Source organism: Rhinopithecus bieti, unplaced genomic scaffold, assembly GCF_001698545.2.
Source record: "Rhinopithecus bieti isolate Rb0 unplaced genomic scaffold, ASM169854v2 scaffold_15838, whole genome shotgun sequence".
Taxonomy (NCBI): domain Eukaryota; kingdom Metazoa; phylum Chordata; class Mammalia; order Primates; family Cercopithecidae; genus Rhinopithecus; species Rhinopithecus bieti.
This window is the reverse complement of record NW_016808928.1, coordinates 634,847-657,123: the sequence shown is the minus strand read 5'-3', so window position 1 is coordinate 657,123 and position 22,277 is coordinate 634,847. Positions and strand designations below refer to the sequence as shown.

At 41.3% G+C, this 22,277-nt stretch overlaps 1 protein-coding gene across 1 annotated transcript in view; it reads right to left on the bottom strand.

Annotated features, from left to right (window-relative positions):
* Positions 1–22,277, bottom strand: part of CSMD1 (CUB and Sushi multiple domains 1) — a 1,215,136-nt gene that overhangs the window by 650,910 nt on the left and 541,949 nt on the right. Inside the window, exon 7 of the mRNA XM_017887857.1 lies at positions 6,167–6,291. Within this exon, the coding sequence (XP_017743346.1) occupies positions 6,167–6,291 (125 nt within the window). The remainder of the gene's footprint in view (positions 1–6,166; positions 6,292–22,277) is intronic.

Genomic DNA, 22,277 nt, shown 5'->3' with positions numbered 1-22,277 from the left:
TGAGCCTGGGAGGCAGAAGTTGCAGTGAGCCAATATAGCACTACTATACTACAGCCTGGGTGACAGAGGGAGACTCTGTCTCAAAAAGAAAAAAAAAATAAGAAAAAAAAAGTAGACATGCAGTGCTCATTATGAGTTGAACATTGAGGGTATGGTGGAGAGAGAACAAAAGTAAGTTTCTTGCCTTCAGCAGGAAATTAACAAACACACAAACATATAATGGCAGAAGGAGAAAATAGCTTTGAAGAAAGGCAGATAAAAGATTTGTAAAGTGAGGGAAAAGGCCTGCTCTGTAAGAAGTGGTTATGGAAGGACGTGGGCTCAGACGGCATTTCATGAAAGGCATAAATGGACAGTCACACGGATACCTGGAGGGAGGGGGAGACTCCAGAGAGGGGAAACCAAGTGCAAGAATCCTAAGAGAGAAACATCCCCGGCCTGCTCTAGGAATGTAATTAGCTAACGTGGCTGCTGTAGGAATGTGGTCTGCTCCAGGAATGTGGCCTGCTCTAGGAATGTAAAACGCTAACTGAAGGTCAGCTTTCAGGTTATTTTATGCCAATAGAGTATGAGAGTAGTATAAGATACAAAACTATATTATTGCCAATAACTTAGTAAAAATAATAAGAAGAAAAATATATTTTCTCCCAGGTGACCTTCAGGTAAAAAGTATAAAGCTTCAGGAGTCAGGAAACAACAACAGAAATTTCTCAAAATTCATGGGAATTAAAAAGTTAACCTTGTGTTTGCCTCTCTAAATCTCTGAGATAGTGGCTACCTGATCAAATACACAAAATATTATCATGACACGGACACTGGATCTGTAACCTGGTAGAATGAGAGTCATCTTTTGAGGTAAATGATCTTCTTATTACTCTTTAAAAGGTCATTTCTACACAGACAGAAAACACGGATGGAAAAGAAAACTTGTAAAAGTTTTGGTAAATGATGAGTTCATAAATTAAGAATAATTTTTAGCTAACCTAATCTGAAATTCCAAGGCAATAATAACTTTTTCTCTGGCTCTGGCTGGCTCCAATTAGCTTCCATGAAACCACAGTCACAACTGCCAATAATACTTTATTTTTCTTAGAGGGCTTTTCATCTCAGGGAGCAACTCAAAACATTAACTCTACTGATCAAAGAGCATTAGCATTAAAGGAAGTTCTCTACATAAATCGCCCCTAAAGACTGATGGAATGAAGTACCAGCCTGAACGTTTTACTTAAAAAAAAATACAACGAGATACTCTTCTCTCCATTTGGTTTGCTTATTTTAAAAATCTACTGCCAGTTAAAGATACTCACACAGTTTTACACAGCTCATAATGTTTTACCCTGCAAAAAAATCATAATGGTTGTTTTCATATTCCTAAATGAAGTAAGCGTAATTTCAAACAAAATCACTTGTATAATTACTGAGCTATGACAACCATTCATCTGTTTGGTAACAGGAAGAAAAGGTAATGTTGCCCCGGTTCTCAGAGCTAATTAGCTAATGCAAGCATTGGCTAACCACACCAGCCTCCAGATGGAAGGATCACTTCTGACTCACTGCAATGTATCAAATGCTTCCATCAGATATGCCTGCTCCCAAGAAGGCATGATCATTACTTCAGAGTTAGAGACCCTTCATGAAAATAGGAACCTTGAGAGTCAGTCCTTCCTGGACGCACCTCGCTGGAATAGATTTATGCTCAGAATGGGCATGATGTTCAGATCAGGGGCATTTTATCGTATTTGATAGATGGTTGAGTGGTGAATACGTGGCAGAAATGATCATTATTAGGCCACCTTTAGAGGCTAAGCATGAATCAAGAAAATTCAAAACTATGATGCTTTCTTTTTTTTTTTTTTTTTTTTTTTTGAGATGAAGTTTTGCTCTTGTCACCCAGTCTGGGGTACAGTGGCACGATCTCTGCTTACTGCAACCTCCACCTTCCAGGTTCAAGTAATTCTCCTGCCTCAGCCTCCTCAGTAGCTGGGATTACAGGCATGCACCAGCATGTCCAACTAATTTTTGTATTTTTAGTAAAGATGGAGTTTCACTATGTTGGTCAGGTTGGTCTTGAACTCCTGACCTCAGGTGATCTGCCTACCTTGGCCTCCCAAAGTGCTGGGATTACAGGTGTGAGCCACCATGCTGGGCCAATGCTGTCTTTTTAGATACTATTTTTTGTGGTAATGGCAGAGTGACAAATGAACTTGGAAAATGGTCCCTGCTGTACAGAACCTATCGATAGCAAAGAACGATTCCCTGTAGTCTGTTTTAGGTAGCATTTGTCCGTTGTCCTGGACACTTTAGATATCTGACGTTATCTTTTTATAGAAATAGTTATAAAAGCTCCACTTTTATAAATGTTTTTCTGCTCTTCCCTAATGGATGAATCCATTATTGGAAACAAATTGAGACGCTACTTAAAAGAGGGAATGGTGACATACTCAGGGTTCTTAAAAGTTGTCAACTTGAGGAACTTACAGATTTTAATTGAAGAGTGTTCTACAGAGGGATGCCAGCCAGGAAGTGGGGCACAACTCACTGGGCTCATTTCTCCTCTTCACAACTACAAGGGTGTTGATGGCTCTTCATAGTGAGGAAGAAAATCACGACTGTAAACGTCTAAACTTGTGCTGTCATATGTGGCAGCTGCTAACCACACATGGCTACTGGGCACCTGAAATGCAGCTGGTCTGAGACGAGCTCTGCTCTAAGTATAAAACGCACACTGGATTTCCAAAACACAGTATGAAAAAAAGAAAATATGTAAAACATCTCATTATCGTATTTGTATTAACTATATGTTAACGTGATACTATTTGGGAGTATTTGAGTTAAATAAAATGTTATTACAATTCAATTCACCTGTTTCTCTGTACCTTTTTAGTCTAGCTACTAAATATTTCAAAGTCACATACATAGTTTGGGAAATAAACACATATCTTTCCCAGTTATTCAATCCAGCACTAACTTAGGTGCTCCTGTGAAGGGATTTTGGAGGCATAAATAATGTCCCTTATCAACTGACTCTAAGTTAAGGAGATTATTTTGTGTGGCCTTTACATAATCATTTGGGAAGTCTTCAAAGAGGGCTTAGAATTTCCCTTACAGAGAGACTCCTGCCTGTGGACAGCAGCTTTGACCTCTTCCCGGGGAGCCTGGCCTGATCCCTATCTTTCCTTCCCAATAGCCGGTCTTTCAGAATTCAGATATAATGCCAGCCCTACCAACTGTAAGAGCCAGTTCCCTGATCTAAGCCCATACATTGGTCTCCATCCTAGTGGATTTGTTTCTCTGCTGGAATTTTTACTCACAGAGTCAAGTGCTTGGGCATGAGGTGTTGCTGAAGCAAACGTGGGCACAGCTTTGGAACTGGGTAGTGGGTCAGAGCTGCCACATTTTGGGGAGTGTCATAGAGAAGGCCTCAGGTGCCTCGAATAGACAACTAGTAGAAATCTATCTTGTAACGATACTCTCGGTGGGACTTGGAAAGAGGGAGAGACATTCCTGGAGACTGAAAGAGGTGGCAGAAGTTTAGCAGAAGTGGTTCTGTGATTAGGTGGGAAGCAGGGTGTTCAGTGACAAACACAGATGAACTGCTAAGGAGATTTCCAGGCCATGTGTCCAAGAGGCTGCTTGATTTCTTCTTGCTGCTGATACTTAAAACATGATAGGAAAGACATAAATTGAGGGGAGGACTGTCAAACACAAAGGAATCAGGGCTAGGTGATTTTGAAACTTCTCAGCCTCTGCAGATGGCAAAGGAGGCTGAAATTTGGAAGCGAGAGCTGCGACAGCGTTCGAGACAGGAAAGGCAGAGTGTGTGTGGCTGCACAGCCGTCCCCTGAAACCTCAGAATGACCTAAGGCCAGAACACAAGTATTACCTCCCAGAAAGGATACTTTTTAAGAAATTGAGGGTTTCTTATCCATCTTATCAACGGATGCAACTAGATAGCTAAGGAGCATTGTCCCTTTGACGTCTCAGCAGGAGTCCAAGATGGAGAAAAGATTATCTCACCAATATGTGAGCGCGTGGCCTTTGTCTGAGTCAACACTGGTAAAACCCATCCACTGTAAAAACACTTTCTTAGGAATTATTTCCAGCACTGTAAGTTATTATTTCAGGAAAATAAATTAAGTTTATTACTTCAAATACATTTTTAGTTCTTACTAAATTTATTACAAGTAATAAACTTAAAAAGAACTAAAGAACTATTCAATGATGATCAAGGTATATCTAACTTAAGTAAAGCAAGGGAATCGTCAGTGAGAAGAGAAGATGGATAAAGCCGGGCACTCTTGGCCTGTGGAGTTGAAAGGAAGAGGCAGAGTCTTGGCAGTCACTAGTAACTTTTCCAGAAACCAAACACACCAAGCAAGAGAGACCTCTTTTTCTCTTCCAAAATATGGTCAAGTGGGACACTTGAATCGATGAGAGCAGAAAACCAAAAAGAATCCTCTTCTAATTCTCTCTAAGCCTGAGTAGCTGGGGGGTTGAGAAGGACGGGAGAAATGTCTCCACCTTCAGCCTGGATGGAGCAGCTGTTTCCTAAGACGTAAGCACCTCTGAGTGTGTGATATGTTTGGGACAGGATACTGAGAAAGGGCTTTGAGTTTAAGACGAGAGTCAGGGCCAAGAAAGGCAATGTCATGGGTTAACTTATAAAATCAAATAATATAAAGGCAAATATTTAAGTTACTCTAAAATATTGATTTAAAAGTAACATTTAAAAGAATGTACATTTACTATTTGTCAAAAGTGAACTTTAAAAATAACGAAGTCTATTTCTGGGATATAAGAGCAAGAAAACTATTAAAGGAATTTTTTTCCCCTAAAGGAAAAACAATCCATGTGACTCGTTCCTCATGTATAGTTGGGAGGCTTGTGCATCACCAGCTCTAGTGGGAACATGAATTTTAGTACGGTTCTTTGAAGTGCTTAAGAGTCTTATGTTAGAATTGAAAAATGTACAATCAAAGTCATCTAGTGACAAAAAGAAAGGGACAGCCATGTGCCCTTCCTTGACCAGAGACTGCTGACTCTGTGAAGGGTCTCCATTTAAGAGGTGACAGCTCGCTGTCAGCTGGGCCATATACCCACCCTGCCCTTCCTGTCGGGACGGGTCCAGCAAAGCTGTGTCCCCTACATGTGACTGGCCCCAAGTGGTTATAGGGACCAGGTACAATACAGTAAATGGTGCCAAAGAGTATTCTTAGCTTAGATGACAACAGTGACATGTTTGGCAACTAGTTAATTTCACAGGCACTATGATTCCTGTGCCTTTTGTTTAAATATAACTAAAATGCTTAAAAGTTTAAAATGTTTAAGTCCATTCACATGAAAAGACTATATGGAAAGATAAGGTATTCTTATATATGAAGCTTTCCTTTTTAGTCAAACTAGTGCTTTTCCTCCCAAAACTACCAGTTTACATAAATCATTTTACGGCCAAAATTCAAAAACAAAACCTCCAAACCTAGCATTTCTTTAATTTTATATTATTTTCATTTTAAACCAACCAAAGTAATTTTCTTCTGGTTTCAATATGATTTCTGTAATTCTGGTAAGAATTTGTATATACTTCATAGCAGTAACCAATAAACAATTTAACATTTGCTGACTACATACATTTTATTTGAAAATGATGACAATAATGATGAATATTTTACTCTGCTAACTATGTTAGAGATTAAAGATCATTTACTAATAAAATGATGATTGGGAATCAGGCTAATAATTCCTTTTATTACTACATGTAATTAATACCTAAAAAATTCAACCTCACTGCAATGGGAAAGTGAACCTTTTTAGATTTGCGGGGTGCACAGAAACCTTTCTGGCAGGTCCAGCTGTGGAACATATATTCACACACATGCACACTGTGTGTGTATATAGATAGATACCAACTTATAGTGAGTATGCATGGCTTTGCTCACACCTGTCCTCAAATGTAAAACACAAAAATATTCTTGGAAATGTTAGCTTCTTAACAAATTCCAAGGAAAGATTTCTGTTATTACCCACATCACTATGAAAACACACATTACTACCAAGTTGTACTGTGCCTGTAGACAATGCTTCATGCTTAAATTATATATTCAGAAAAAAAAATGCCAACCCTAAAGAAAGAGATAATCCAGGCTTTACCCCACCACAGGTGCCTTACCTCGGCAGATGGGCCGGTGGTCACTCCAAGCGGCGAGCGTCTCTGTAACTCTCTGACAGGTGATGCTTTTAGATCCCTGGAGCACGTAATTGTCCTCACAAGAAAACTGTACATTTGCACCAACCCTAAGCAGTTAAAAAATAAAATAAAAACCCCAAATTATTCACAGAAGACTTCTTTAGGAAACAAAAAATCAGTAAAATGGCTGCTCCGACGTTGTGCAGTTAAAACAGCATAAGACATTAAGCAATCCATTTGGTATTATTTATAGAGGCAACCCTGTGATTTAGCAAAGGTTATAAAATCAAAAGACTTGGGTTCAGATTCCTGTTCTTCCACCTTCACAGCTAAACAAACATATGAACCTTAACTTGTCACGACTAAGATAGAAAATAAATAGCAAAAATGACCTTACTGAATGTTGTGGCTTTAATAAGAAAACAAATGTGAATAAATTTTGTACCCTGAAAACAAGAGGAAGTTGGATGTCATTCATCATGAATAAATATTTTACAAAAACAAGAAGTAAAAAAGTCTAGGTTAAGAAAATATTTCAGTAAAAAACGTATTTTACTATCACACATGTTAATTATATTTAAAAGAAAGCTAGTGATATTATATTTCAGAAATTCTTATACAAAAAGAATAATTTGTTTTACTTTTCTTTCTTTTGTTGTTGTGTTTTTGTTTGTTTTGTTTTTAGACGGAGTCTCGCACTGTCACCCAAGCTGGAGTGCAGTGGCATGATCTCAGCTCACTGCAACATCTGCCTCCCAGGTTCAAGCGATTCTCCTTCCTCAGCCTCCCAAGTAGCTGGGACTATAGGTGTGCACAACCACGCCTGGCTAATTTTTGTATATTTAGTAGAGACGGGATTTCACCATGTTGGCCAGGCTGGTCTTGAATTCCTGACCTTAAGTGATTCACCCGCCTCAGCCTCCCAACGTGCTAGGATTACAGGTGTGAGCCACTGAGCTCGACCGTGTTTTAGAAGAAAGCAATCCATCCAGCCTGGAGTTAGGGAAAAAATTGTCCTGGTTCCAGAGCTGCATCTGCAAACATGGAGCTTTACAGTTGCAAACATTAACAAAACCCTGTCACAGAACACCAACTGGACAGCTGCATTCAAAAGTGTGAGAGGCAGAGATCAGGTTTGAACACCACCCAGTTACTTCTTCTGAGCCTGGCTTCTGGCATTGAATTAAATGTAGTCTTATTTAACTATCTGACAAGCCCATTGTTACAAGAGGAAATTCTACTCATGGTTTTAGTTTGAGAAACCCTGGGCTGTTGTTGAGGAAACAGAAGTGAAATAAGGAGTCTTTGCAGGAAAAGAAGCACAGTTGTCAGTGTGGATGAATGAAGTTAATAATAGAGACAACATAGGCGAAACATAAATAGATGCTTTTCTTTCTTGCTTAGTGAAAGAAAAAAATCCATATCTATAATATCAGAATAAATATCCTTCCAGGAACATTGCACCAGCATCCCCCCATGGCATCTATGAAACACTCTCTGGCGATTGCCATAGATGTCTACAACAGCCATCAAACCAGAGTCAAACCTATTGGGAACATTCTAGGTTCAACAAAATTAAACACCTTTCTTCTTTTCTAAAGGGGTGTCTTATCTTAATAAAACTTAAGATGCAAAAGCTTATTTTAGAAAATAATGAAGAGAATTCAAAGGATGTAGACTTTTCCAGATTTATCTGTCTAGGAAGTCCTTTTTTTCACCAGGAATCTAGGACAACTAGAGTTCTGTGGAACTAATTTTGAGAAACCCAGCATCATAAGAACATAATAGGTACTAATTTTAAATGTGAAAAATATAAAAAACAAAACCCAGTCATTATTCCCATTTTAATTGCTAGCCATAACACTTATTTAAGACATCTGTAATTGTAGACATATTCCGCCACCATAGTTTTTGCTCATTGATCTGTGTTTAAACCCCATCTAAGAATTTTTTTTTAAGACAATTGCTATATCTTTGTGTTTTCTATTCCAGGTGTCAATCTCCAGTTCTTTCTATTTACCTACATTTTAATATCCATAGTTTTCACCATTCTTTCGATATATTTTCATTGAACATCTACCATGTGTCACACTCTAAGTACCAAAGCAGAAGTGAATAGCACAAAACCCCAATATCATGGAGATAACCTGATAGTTAAGAAAGAAAAAAGTAACCAAACCAAACATAGAGAAAACAAAAAAGTGTCACAATGCACCATGAAGAAAATAAATAAAATGACATGAGAGTCCTCGGGCAGGAAGAGTTGGAATTTGAGTGTGGCCACTTTTTCAATGATGCCCTTAACCTGAGCCCCTGATATTTAATGTAACGTTCCAGGGGAGTTCGAACAGAAAGGGAGGGATGGGGGACATTGCTTCAACTTAGCAAGCACTATATTTCAATGACTGCAGTACACAGCACGTCACTCCTTAGTCGTAGAGGGCTCTGTGTTCCTATAAAACCTCTCTCTTTTCATGCATTTTTTCCCTACATCCAACCAATATTCCTTTAGGGATAAGTAGCAAACTGTATTCTGTTTTGAGAAGAAAACAATCAATAAGCCTAAATCCCCAAAGCACAAGCAACACAGGTAAAAATAGACAAATGAGACGACATCAAACTAAAACCCTTACGCACAGGAAAGGAAACAAGCAGTAGAGTGACGACACACCCTACAGAATGGGAGGAAATACTGGAGAACAAAATATCTGGTAATGAGTTCATATCCACAAATACAAAGAACTCAAACAAGGAAATCACAAGAGAACAAATCATCCATGTAAAATACGGGCAAAGGACCTGAATAGACATTTCTTTAAAAAAGACGTAAAAATGGCCAACAGGTATACGGAAAGGTGTCCCGTGTCATTAATCATCAGGGAAATGCAAATTAAAACCACAGTGAGATATCAACTCACACCTTTTAAGATGGCTATTATAGAAAAGACAAAAGATAGTAAGTGTTGGTGAGGATGTGGAGAAAAGGGAACCCTTGTACATTGTTGTTAGAAATGTAAAATATGTAAATTAGCATATTCATTACAGAAAATACTATAGGGGGTCCTCAAAAAATTAAAAATAGAACTACTACATGATCTAGAATTTCACTTCTGATCCTATATCTGAAGGAAATGAAATCAATACGTCGAAGAGAGATCTGCACTCCCATAGTTACTGCAGCATTACTCGCAATAGCCAAGCCGTGGAATCAATGCAAGGGTCCAACACTGGACCGAGAAATGGATAAAGAAAATGTGGTGTGTGCGTGTGTGTGTGTGTGCGTGCGCGCGCGTGTGTGTGTGGGCGTACACAATGAAATACTATTCAGCCTTTTTTAAAAAAAAAGAGGAAATCTTGCCATTTGTGACAACACAGTTGATCCTGGGGGAAATTATGCAAAGGAAAATGAACCAGGCACAGAAAGACAGGTACTGCATGGTCTCATTTCTACGTGAAATCTGGAATAACAGAACTCACAGTAGCAGAGTGTGGGTACCAGGGACTGGAGGAAGGAGGGGAAACAAATAATACACAATTTCATTAGGAGAAAAAAGCTCAGGAGATCTACTGTACAGCATGGCGACTGTAGTTAATAACAGCATATTGTATGCTTGAAAATTGCCTGGAGAGATTTGGAAAGTTGTCACCATGAAAAATGACAAATACGTTAAGTGATGGGTATGTTAATTAGCTTGATTTGGCCATTTTACAATGCATTCGTGTTTCAGACTGTCATGTACACCATAAATATCTATAGTTTTTGTCAATTTTAGAAAAGAAAATATCACCACTCTGACTAATTGATTTCATTTCTGGCAATATAATATATGTTTATCATCCAAAATACAGGAAATTTCTGGTCAGTGATATTCTTTGGAAGACATGCAAATGGCCAACAACAGGACTGTGCTTGACTAAGATTTTTGGATATATTTGAAAGAATATAACGTTGCTTTATAAAAGGCAAATATATAATGTATGTAGCAATAAAGAAAAATAAAAAGGACATATGTAGCAATATAGAAAAGGAAAAAAGAATAATCCAAAATTGTATGTACTCAAAATAACAACGATCTCTCTATCCATATTTACATCTAAATATCAGGACGATAGACACAACCCATTTTTGAGTGGTACTATCACAAGGAAATTTTTCTTTGTATATTCAAATGATTATTTTTTTCCTGATTCTACTACTCTATAATTTAAAAGTTAAAATAGAAACATTTATGCTGCTTCTATTAGACTGTTCCTTCCTTCTCACTCATCGAGGTAGTCACGTGCACTCTCCAGGACCTGAACTCAGCTCTTACTCTTCTCAGATTTCCACCAGAGGAGAGTTTTGAAAGCCGATTCCAGTGGAGAGTGGAGGATTGCTCCCGAGCTTCACAATCATCATCTGTTATCACAACCTAGTCCAGAAATCTCTGCACACATTCATATTCAGTACATTGAGAGTACAGCATAGAACTCATTCCATCATTACGATCATGAAACCTTTTCGCAGATTATCGGAAATAGCCACCAATAGAATATAGAGGCTTCTCTAATTTGAAAGCATTACAAATATTAACAGGAGCAACCTCCTCATGTGATTGCAGCCGGCAAACAGAGCCAATGTGGGTAAACACCATTCCAGCAGCACAGCCAAGGAGACGCCTCCACGTGAGAATCAATCAAGTTGAGGTTCAAACTAAATAAGACCCCTATTCTAATTTATTAATTCAATCTTTTGCTCTCATTTTATCTAACACATGAATCCGTTCAATTTAAAAGCTATGTGTGCTTTCAACTTCAAATATATAATAAATGAAGTTTTCACTAATTTATGATTCTTATGTTGGAAGAAACATATATCAGATATAACATAAGATCATCTAATTTGGTTTCCTGGAAAGAAGTCTCAGAGGAAAATTCCAGGGAAAAAAGCTAGCAGTACCTTTCTATTGGCAAGTAACTTTAGTGCACCGTAGATTAATTACGTTGCACAATTTATATAACTGTTAGTAGTTGGTAACTGTAAGAAATACTGGAGAACTGATTTTTTGTGAGATCAAGATACATGGTACATTGACAATAAATACCACACAGCAAAATTTAACTCAAACAGTTAAAGCAGCAAAATTTTGATTTTTAAATGAAATACAATAGGGAAACATACATTTTGCACTTCTTCAATGCTTAGCACTTCTGACATTGCTCCATGTTTGATTTCTAAAGACATTTTATTTATCACCATGTAATTAACTTTACCACAACATAAATACTCTTTCTAAGTCTGTAAACTATTTTCAAACATGCTTTAGTAGTAATACAAGCAATTTCTAAATCTGGTTGTCATACAGCATAGCTATTTGTGAACTTATTCAACATTGATATCACAACTACTTTTGAAAAATAATTTGAGGTGACTCGAAGATTAAACTAATGTTCAAAACAGGATATGGGTTGACTTAGCTGTGAGACTTAACTGTCCACTATTTACCGGAGATTACACTAATCTACTGACTGGATAGGCAGGGGTCTCCTACTTCTCTTTTCAACACACACTGCTCAGCATCTACTGAATCTGCTGACGCAACCAATAGACAGATGTGAGATAGATGATAGACAGATAGATAGATGATAGATAGATAGATGACAGATACACAGATAAACAGAGAGACAGATGATAGATAAAGAGATGGATGGATAGACAGATGGGATATGACAGATAACAGATGAGATGGATAGATGATAGTTAGATATATTTAGATAGATAAATAAGATTCATTGATAGATGGATAGAGGAAGATGATAGATGGATGGGGAATAGATGGATTAGATAGATAAATAGATGGACAGATACATAGATGCATAGATAGATGAATGGATGGAAAGATAGATGGATAGATATGTGAAAGATGGATGGATAGATGATAGTTAAATATATTAGACAGATAGATGATAGATGAATAGATGGACAGATGACAGAAAGATGGAGGATTAGACAGACAAACAGACGGACAGATACATAGATGGATAGATAGATGAATGGATAGGTAGGTAGATATCCATCTGGTTAAGTAGATAGATAGATAGATGACAGATAGATGGATAGAAATATAAATAGATGGATAGATAGATACATAGATGGATGGATAGATAGCTACGGAAAGACAGATATATCTTTCTGTGTTAAAAAATCCAATTCAAACAGTACACTTCAATATTCATAAATATAAAAGGCATAAATACATACGTGTGTGTGTGTGTATATACATATACACGATTAGGTACCGAAGGTAGGCATTTAAGCATTTTTGCATCTTCAGCAAAAAGAAAAAATACATTAGGTAAAATGTTTTTCAGTCTCAAGCAGCAGAAAACACAAAAATTTGAGGAAATCTTTTCTTCAGTGTGAAGTTCAAGCCGGGATTTGTCACATTTGTTCTCGGAGAATGGAGATGGATGGCACAGGTGGCAGTAGCTGCAGCCAAACTTGATCAAAGGCTTAGAAATGTTGCTTGAAGAAAAGTATTTGCTTAAGAGGAACAAGGGCTGTGAGCAGGGGGAAGGGCGAATGCTGAAGGGTGTATGTGCGTGTTTACATGTGTGTGCACATGTGCGCACATCTGTGTGCAAATCCGTGTGTGTATATACACGTATGTGTGTGTTTGTGTATGTATGTGTGTGTGTATGTGTGTGTGCGTGTGAGTGGGTGTGTCTGTGTGTGTGTGTGTCTGTGTGTGTATTTCAGGTGTACATCATGAAATATGTGTAACGGAGATGGGATGGTACGTTCTCCCGCGTCCTCCTTCTCCACTATAAGAAATAAAACTAAGCCCGCAGTGTGGAATGGCTGAGTTGCCCAAACAGCAAAGGTGGTGGCCCACCCCTCCCCGCAGGCACTCCATCCCAAGGAGAAGTTGGAACTCTTGGCCTGTGCTTGGATATAGGCAGGGGTGGCTGGAAGCCCTGGCCAGAGGGTCCTGCCCAGTGAGAAGGAATGGAGCTGAGTCCTGCTTAAAGTGGTCTGAACTTACCACTGGAGCTGTGGTGATGAGCGTGACGGTGGCGTGGAGGCTGGGGAAGCCCAGTGTCGTGTTTCCCCACCAGACCTGGGACCAAGACTCAAGCTGGGTGAGGACACGGAAGGAGACAGAACTCCTTGCACTGTGTCTGTGTGTCCAGGGGTAATGCAGGGCCCCTTCATTCCCAGCTGTGGCCTCATGGACACACCCCTGTGTTTCCCAGTGCTTCACAGAGTCTGGAGAAGGCGGGAGGAGCTCACAATGGAGAAGGTCAAGCCCCTGAGCACCCCCAGGTGCCCCTGCCTCCAGGGCAGAGGCGTACGGAAGGTTATGACCGGGAGTGGGTGGCACAGGCAGGATGGAGGAGAGATGCCTGCTCTAGCCAAAGCCAAAATGCCCTCTCCACAGCCCGGGCCCTTAACATCCTTGAGAGAGAGTGAAGGGATGTTCAGAGCTGACTTTAAACCTGCTTCACTGGGAAATCAGTAATTGTAACTCTTTTAAGAATGAATACAGTTTTCTGACTCAGACAAAATGAGGATCTCACAAAAGAAATTACCAATCACAGTACAAATAAAATTACATTTTACACATCAGAATTTATAGACTTATTAATTCAACTTCATATACCCATTTTAACTTACTTTGCAAATAATATTGCTATTCTTATTATATGTGGGTCATTCTCCCATCTTTGCCATCTCTTTCTCCCTATCTCCTTCTCTCTTTCTCTATATTTTTCTTGCCCTGCCGTCCTCCCTCTTACTTGATTTTCACATTAAAACATTGCTTTTTCCCAATACATAGAATCAGTTATATGGGGAGTTTCCTGAGCAAGGTGCTAAAAGTTTCCTGGGAACTCTATTAGAAAGACGATGGTATTTTTCTAACTTTAGAACAATAGAGTGACATTTGATTCAAGAAAAGGAATGAGAGAAGAAAAACCAACCAGAACACCTCTAATATTTCTCAGCATCTTGAGCTCAGTCCCAGGCTTCAAGTCTCAGGCCACACACAAGTGTCCCCAGGGCCTCCTAGAGTGCCAGACACATCACAGACACTCAACAAACAGAAGTTGAGTGAATGAGTAAAGCAAAGCCACTTTCCTGTGGCTATATATGTCAGTTTGCAGGTAAAATGAAACAGAGAAACAATGCAGCAACCAAATCCACCCCCTCATTCCTAGCTCTTCTCCATGGGCCTCCGCTATGCCAGACCTACAGGGGTTTGGCAATCATTTACGGCCATCCCCAAATGCACCAGACCTGAGGCAAGCAAGCCCTGGGCCATATTAATGAGCTGCTGGTGTAAGAGATACTTCATCAAACAGCTCCTGGTCAATGTATTAAGTAAATCTAAATTGCTATGGGACTATTAATAAAAAAAGAACTGATTTTGCCTTTAGTAAAAAGATAAGAATAACTTACATTGGAAACTGAAATTTGGGTTGGGACTTGAGAGATCCATAGAATGTATTTTCTTTTTTTTTCAAAATGAGTATATGTGTTCTAGATTAAAAAACCACCACAGAAAAACCCTGTTGGTAACAAAGCTGAGGTTTGTTCAGAGAATTGAATATAACTTGGTTTGTCCAGAACAGAATTGTTCAAAGGTTATTTCCAATACCATGGATCTATCTCCTACCTTCCTGCTTTGATGTTGCACCCTGTCCTTCCCTAGTAGACACAATGACTTAGGTTTATACCCTCTCCCTCCACTTCGCCTCCCTTCTCTCAGTTCTGAGGTACATAACAGTTCCTTTATTGCTCCATCTCAGGTTTAGTCTGAGGATATTAACACAAAGCCTAGCAGCATGGAAGAGTGGGAGGCTTTGGAGAAGAGGCCACTCGGGAAGGCGTCAATCTCTGAGGGAACCTCTGTGTTTCATTCACCTTGAAATTTCTCACAGCCTCCAGCACTATGCATGGAGCTTCTGGTAGCCTTGCAGTCAATACCTGTGGCTGTGGCACTAGTGAGAGCACAAACCAGGAGACAGAAGCAGGGATTCAGAACATCTCCTAGGTGTAGAAGCAGCCTCTGAGCTGGAGGGCTTTAGGAGGAAAAACAGTACCCGGCCTCCGGGTGGAATCTCTCAGCATCCACGCGGCACATGCGCCCTTGGGAGCATTCACCTCTATGTTAAAATAAATGTTTTAGGTATCCTCTCTGGTTCTCCTATAAGGGAGCTTTTACACCACTCAGACAGGAATCTGGATACTTCACCAGACGGTCTCTGCTGAGGGATGCCCCTTAGGGACCCTAACCTAAGAAACAAGACCAGGAAGGCTGTGAAGACCAGGAAGGTTGTGAAGACCATTTGCAGGCAAGCCAGCCAGACGCTAGGGGGACGCTGTCTCATTGCACGCCTTGCTCGGCATTCTAGAAAATGCCATCATCCGGAGATGAATGTGCGTCTGCTGTGGATATTGAAATGCCTTTTATTACCCTTTTGATTTTCACACATAATGTGTCATTTCTGGGTCATTTTTTCTTTTTATAGTGGCAATTTTTAGACTCATTTCTTCAAGCCTTAAGGCAATTTAGCACCACTAAAAATGCATCAGAGAGTAGATGGATCTCTCTAGCCTAGGGAAAGAAAGGAAACTAATATTTTATGTGATTTTTAGATACTGTGTGTTAGCAATAGCCCAACAAAGATCCCTTAATGACAATCAAAATATAGGATGCTGCCAGGGTGTAAGCAACAGTAATATTCTTGCAAGGGGCTTGGAGTGATTGGCAATTTCCATCTGTGACTAGCTCTCAGAAGCATGGCACTGACAATGAGGCATGAATTTTTGTGTGAGGGAATTTAATTTAAAATTTCCAAGTATGTTATAAGTTCATGGAAACCTGCCGTTTACTAAACAAGCGTACTTCGTCATGTGAAGTAGAAAAATTAAATCCTCATGTTCACCCACCTATCTATACAAAGGCAGAAGCTGTGTGCACACTGTGGGAACCTGGAAGAGGGTTTGGATGCAGCCGGGACTGAGGGGAATTATGGCTTGGGAAGGAGCTTTGCCCGCAAGCCCCTCTCCCATCTTCTCTTTTGTGTCTCCATGAGATCCAAGGTGAAAGCCCCTTTGCCTCCTTCCTGACAAGTTATCAGGGCTTTAAGGACAGCAACGTCAGTGCCTGTTTTCCACGTGGGCTTAGGAAGCTGGAGGAGACTCTTCAAACTCTAGACCAAAAGGTGTTTTGTGCATCATGCTCTTTGCTCTGTAGCTTGAGTGAGGAAATAGTGAGGAGTGTCGGAGGCAGAGAGATGGGAGGAGAAGCAAGCAGAGCCCTGGCAGCCTGCACCAGTGTCCAGCTCACGCCTCCATCATGCACGTACCCAACACAATAGCAGCAGACATGAGTTTGTTTTATTTTATGAACATGACCAGGCAGCGGCTGGAGCTAACCAGGTAGAGCGTGCAGGGAAGTGACATAAATTACTAACCACTCAGGTCAGGGCAGGTATGTGGGGCCTCCATGATGAGTCAGCAATGGAGGTGCCTCAATGTCAAATCACAGATGAGAACAAGAGACTCAGAGGGCCCTCTGCTCAGCATCATAGGATGCTGGATTCAAACGGGCTTTCTTTTTTTTGTAACTTTGAAATTGATCACTTAAATCAGTGGTTGATCAGTAAATAATCCTAAATACACAGAGACTGTTCAGCAAATATTTCCTCCTGGGCTTATATCTACACTAGGCAAAACTTTGCTATTTTTTGATTTATCCTTCACATCTGGTTGCTTGTAATTGACCAGCAACCACAGTATCCAGGGTTACTGAGCACCACCCAGAGCAAAAGCGAGGAGGGTGGGCAGGAGAAGAAAACACTGCTATAATTAAGTGCACACACAAACACACACGCGCTCACATATACAAGCATATATGCATACCAGTCATCACATGAGATCCAGAAGCACGTTTACAGGACACTAAAAGACGTGAACATACTTGCCCCCTAGAGAAGTCAGCCCAGCGCAAGCGCTCAGCAAACAGGACTGTTTCCAAGTGCCCCTCTCAGCAGCACACCTTCTGCCTGCCTTTCTTGGTGCAATGGCTCACTCGGTTTCTGGGGCCATGAATCCAGAACCCAGATGCTGATGCCACCCAGCGCCAGGAGGCCTGCAAGATATTGGCTGATAAAACAGAGCCACCTCACCCAAACGCTGGCTGCACTGAGCCTGCTGAGGTTGTGGCTTCTGCAGCAGACATGTGGGATGCCCAAAATGAGGGGAAAGCAATGCCCCAGGGGTCATACTTTGAGAGGGGGACACAGGGGCTGAGAGGGCTCATGGTAAACATCAGGCCCCAGGGGTACACCCAGGCTGTCTAGAAGCACCGGTGAGACACAGCGACTCCCTGGGCTGATTCTGAAGCTGAGCACAGCTTCCCAGCCCATTTGGCACCTCTGTCAGGTTCCAATTTCTCTCACTCTCACTTCACTGGAATTAAACTGCCCCTAAAGCCATTGTCTTAAGCTGATTTCTAGGGAATCCCAAATAAAGTAGGGAACTATGATCAGGTGATCAACTTTCAGTGCAAGCCCCAAGACCTAGAGACATTATCTTCACAAGGTCACCAGGCTACTAGATAGTTGTAAATAAAATGCAGCTGAGATAAAACATGAGTCACATGTTTTTCTCACCACAATGCAAGGTACTGAGGCCAAGAATTGTTATTTCCCTACCATACTTCTTACAACTCTAAACACAATTCTTAAAATGTCTTTGTCCAGCACATACACACTGTGGAATACTATGCAGCCATAAAAAAGGATAAGTTCATGTCCTTTGCAGGGACATGGATGAAACTGGAAGCCATCATTCTCAGCAAAGCAACACAAGAAGATAAAACCAAATATCGCATATTCTCACTCATAAGTGGGAGTTGAACAATGAGAATACACGGACACAGGGAGGGGAACATCACACACCAGGGCCTGTCGGGGGGTTGGGGGCTAGGGGAGGGATAGCATTAGGAGAAATACCTAATGTAAATGATGAGTTGATGGGTGGAGCACACCAACATGACACCTGTATACATATGTAACAAACCTGCACGTTGTGCACATGTACCCCAGAACTTAAAATATATTTAAAAAGTACATTGAGGCAGGAGAATGGCGTGAACTGGAAAGGCGGAGTTTGCAGTGAGCTGAGATCCGGCCACTGCACTCCGCTCTGGTGCCGGACAAGAGCGAGACTCCCGTCTCAAAATAAAAAAAAAAAAAAAAAAAACAACATAAAACAAAAAAGTACCATTAATCAAGGTTTTTCTTGATGGTATACTGACCTGTCTCATGTTGATCATTTGCCTACTTTGGCCCAATAAAAATTACTTTCGTTCTTAATATAGTTGTTTTTCTCTACTTTATATTAATTCTTGTGTCATTCCGTCATTCCTAGAAATACAATCATGTATTTCCTAACACATTTAACAAAGTAAGTAGGATCAAGCCAATCTCAGAAAAGGGATCCTGCGGATATCAGAAAAGAGAGTGTCTAGGGAAGTTGATGCTACAATTATACTGTGCTGTGTAGATGCATGAAATCCAGCTGTAAACATCCCCAGAACAACAGACCTGCCCGGCTTCCTCACATCTAATTTCCTCTACGTAGTTATGCATTTGATGGCTGGTGTGTTTGCTTTAACTTCTTATCATTTAGATCCAGCCCTTAATGCTCACGTCAGTCTCTAGGAGAGAGAGGCAGGGAAAGATTTTCCCTCATCATTTTTGGACACGCTCTTCCTCCGTCTGGGACCGATGGCCCCCGGGCTCAAGTGACGAGATCCTTTCCTTCCCATCCTCCAAGCCCTGGCTGCAACGTCTCCCCTGAGCCTTCCTCAACGCTCTGTCTACAACACAGCAGGCCTTTTCTGTTGTTCCTTCTTTTATGTGTCCTTATCCCAAGAGCTCAACACAGTTCCTGAGGGCTTGCTCGTTTTGTTAAGGAAATGAAAGAACTAATCAGCAGATGAATGGTTGCCTTGGATGCTAAACCTCCCTAGAAATGGCCCAGGTAGTGATTTGCGATTTTTCTTCCCCTTCTTTTGAGAACAGCAGATACAAAGCAAAGTAAAACTGAAATTGGGCCAGGTGTGGTGACTCACGCCTGTAATCCCAGTACTTGGGGAGGTTGAGGTGGGTGGATCACAAGGTCAGGAGTTCGAGACCAGCCTGACCAACATGGTGAAACCCCACATCTGCTAAAAATACAAAAATTAACTGGACGTGGTGGAGTGCGCCTGTAATCCCAGCTACTCAGGAGGCTGAGGCAGGAAAATCACTTGAACTTGGGAAGTAGAGGTTGCAGTGAGCTGAGCTTGGGCCACTGCACTCCAGCCTGGGTGATAGAGCAAGACTCTGCCTCAAAAAAAAAAAAAAAAAGCTGACATTGGATTGCAATTGCTTACTGCTGTGTGTGTGTCAGTGTGTTGTGTGAGTGTGTGTGTGCGTGTGAATGTGTGTGAGAGTGTGACTGTGTGTGCGAGTGTGTGTGCAGGTGTGCATGTCCACGGGTGTGTATCTGTGTGTACGTGGGTGTGTGTGCAGGTGCGTGTAAATGTGTGTGAGTGTGAGTGTGACTGTGTGTGTGCGAGTGTGTGCAGGTGTGCGGGTGTGTATGTCCACGGGTGCGGGTGTGTGTGAATGTGTGAGAGTGTGTGAGTGTGCATGAATGTGTGTGTGAGAGTGTGAGTGTGCGTGAATGTGTGTGTGTGCATGTGCACGCGGGTGTGTGTGCGTGTGCAGGGGCGCAGGTGTGTGTGCACGGGTGTGCATCTTCGTGCCCACAGGTATGTGCGTGTGTGTGTCCACGTGAGCAGGTGTGCATGCGCGGGTGTGAGTGTGTGCACACGCAGGTGTGTGCAGATGTGTGTGCGCATGGGTGTGTGAGTGTGCATGTGTGGTTGTGCGTGTGCGCGCATGCGTGTGTGCCTGTGTGTGTGTGCACGGGTATGCGTGAGCCGGTGTGTGTGCACACGGGTGTGCATGAGTGTGCATGCACGATGTCTGTGCGTGTGTGCACATGAGTGTACGTGTCCATGGGTGTTTGTGGGTGTGTGCACGGGTGTGTGTGCGTGTGTGTGTGCATATGTGTGTGAGAGTGTGTGAGTGTGTGTGTGATGGGGGACACTGTACATATTTAAAGGTCGTAAATGATAAACATAGTGAAATGATTACTCCTTTGTATATGCCTGTGCTGAGTACACCTGAGATCTACCCTCTGAGCAAATTCCAGGATGCAACACAGCATTATTAATCTCACCTCAGCATTAGTAACCCCAACACAGCATTATTAACCCCAACACAGCATTGTTAACCACAACACCGCATTGTTAATTAACCACAGCCTCATGCCATACATCAGATCCCTAGGTTTATTCATCCTATGTAACTGCAGTTTTACGCCTTTAACCATATCTCCATTTTCCTTTGAGTATCTGTTGCATGCCCAGATTGGCGCCAACCTCTACCTTGCGCTCCTCTCTTCTTTCACCAGGTGGTCCTTCCCGCTTGGCACAGGCAACTCCCACTTCTTTCCTCCTGTCTTTCATCAAAATCTGCTGGGAGCAACAGATCTGACAAACTCTTTCATACAAAAGAAGGTATGATGGAGTGAGATGGTTGACCACCTTCCCCTTCCGGAGGTAGCTACATTTCAGCACAGCAGGACGTCTCAAAGCAAGAGTGTTGATCTCTACAATTCGTATTCATGGCAAGCTCCTGGAAGCATCATTGCGAGGGCAGGACAGATGGACCACCATAAAGGGCACTTCCTCAGCTTATCACTAAGGGTAGAGCTGGTTCTGAATGCTTGCCGAACACTTAACAAAAGTTTAGCAGGTAAAGAGAGTGAGGAATTAATTTAACACACACACACACAACTGCAGGTGGCATCAGCAAGCTGAAAACTGACAGGTCATCACTTCCCAAATCTTTCCAGGTATCTGCCTTTCTCTTTTTCTCCTTTTCCTCCCCACTAGTATAAATGGGAAGTGTAGGTTAAATTCCTCATAACATTTAGAATTTGGTGCCAAAGGGCATTTAATGCTGTTGAAGGGTGGAGTGGGTGGATTTATTACCTTTAGATCCTAGTTAAATTGAGAAACCATCTAACTAGCTACTCTATTTCCCCTAGAATATGAATACAGAAACGTAAGAGGTCTCTAAACCGCAGTTCTCAGCAAGGGTCAAGTGTATCAGAATCACCCAGGGTTGACTGGAAAAGGGACCTCTTCAAATTGCCACAGGCTACCCCCCAGGGACTATGAAATGTCATCCTGGGGATAGGGTGCTCCCATTTACTTGCCCAGCTTGCCACTATATTCTTTACGATGCCAAGCAAGTATTATTGATGATGGCAGTGGAAAACCACTGGTGACCCGAGATGATAAGAGACAGAAAACCATTGCTCTGGTCTAAAGCGAAAGTCTGCAGGGGCAGTAATCTTACTGAGGGATCCACAGCACCCACCTCTATTCCCACTCTATCACCGGATTCAATCATAAATAGCAGTCATTTTTCTACCATGAATGTTTTGCAACATTCGTGTACATGGTATGCAATATTTCGAACACAATATTTTATTAATTAAATGATTTCAATACAGTAAAGAAAAAAATGGTTTTGCTATCTGATTGAAAATGTGGATACAGAGGAAGGAATTGATTGCAATGTCAAGAAATGTAAAGAACTATTCCAAGGGGGTTTCTGCACTGATCTCTATGTGCACAAATCAGCTGTGATAGGACATTCTTCATTCATCCCCCATGATCTTGTGGCAGCAAGCTTGATACCAGGTCATACATGCTACAAAGCTCCATGACTCCTGCATATCGCTGCTAGATGTAGGTTTGCCTCTGGTTTCTGAGACCCACCAGCATTGCATCACGGTGTCTGTTGGATTCCTGTTCATGGGAGCTGCTCACTGGCCTCGCATCTTTATAATTTTTCCCAGAACATTATTTGATGGAGGCCAAGGTTTGGTAGCATTTTCGCTGTGGGGAAACAAATCAGCTGCCCGTATTCTTCCAGCTTCTGCAGACATACAGGAGCTGTAGAAGACAGCAGATAC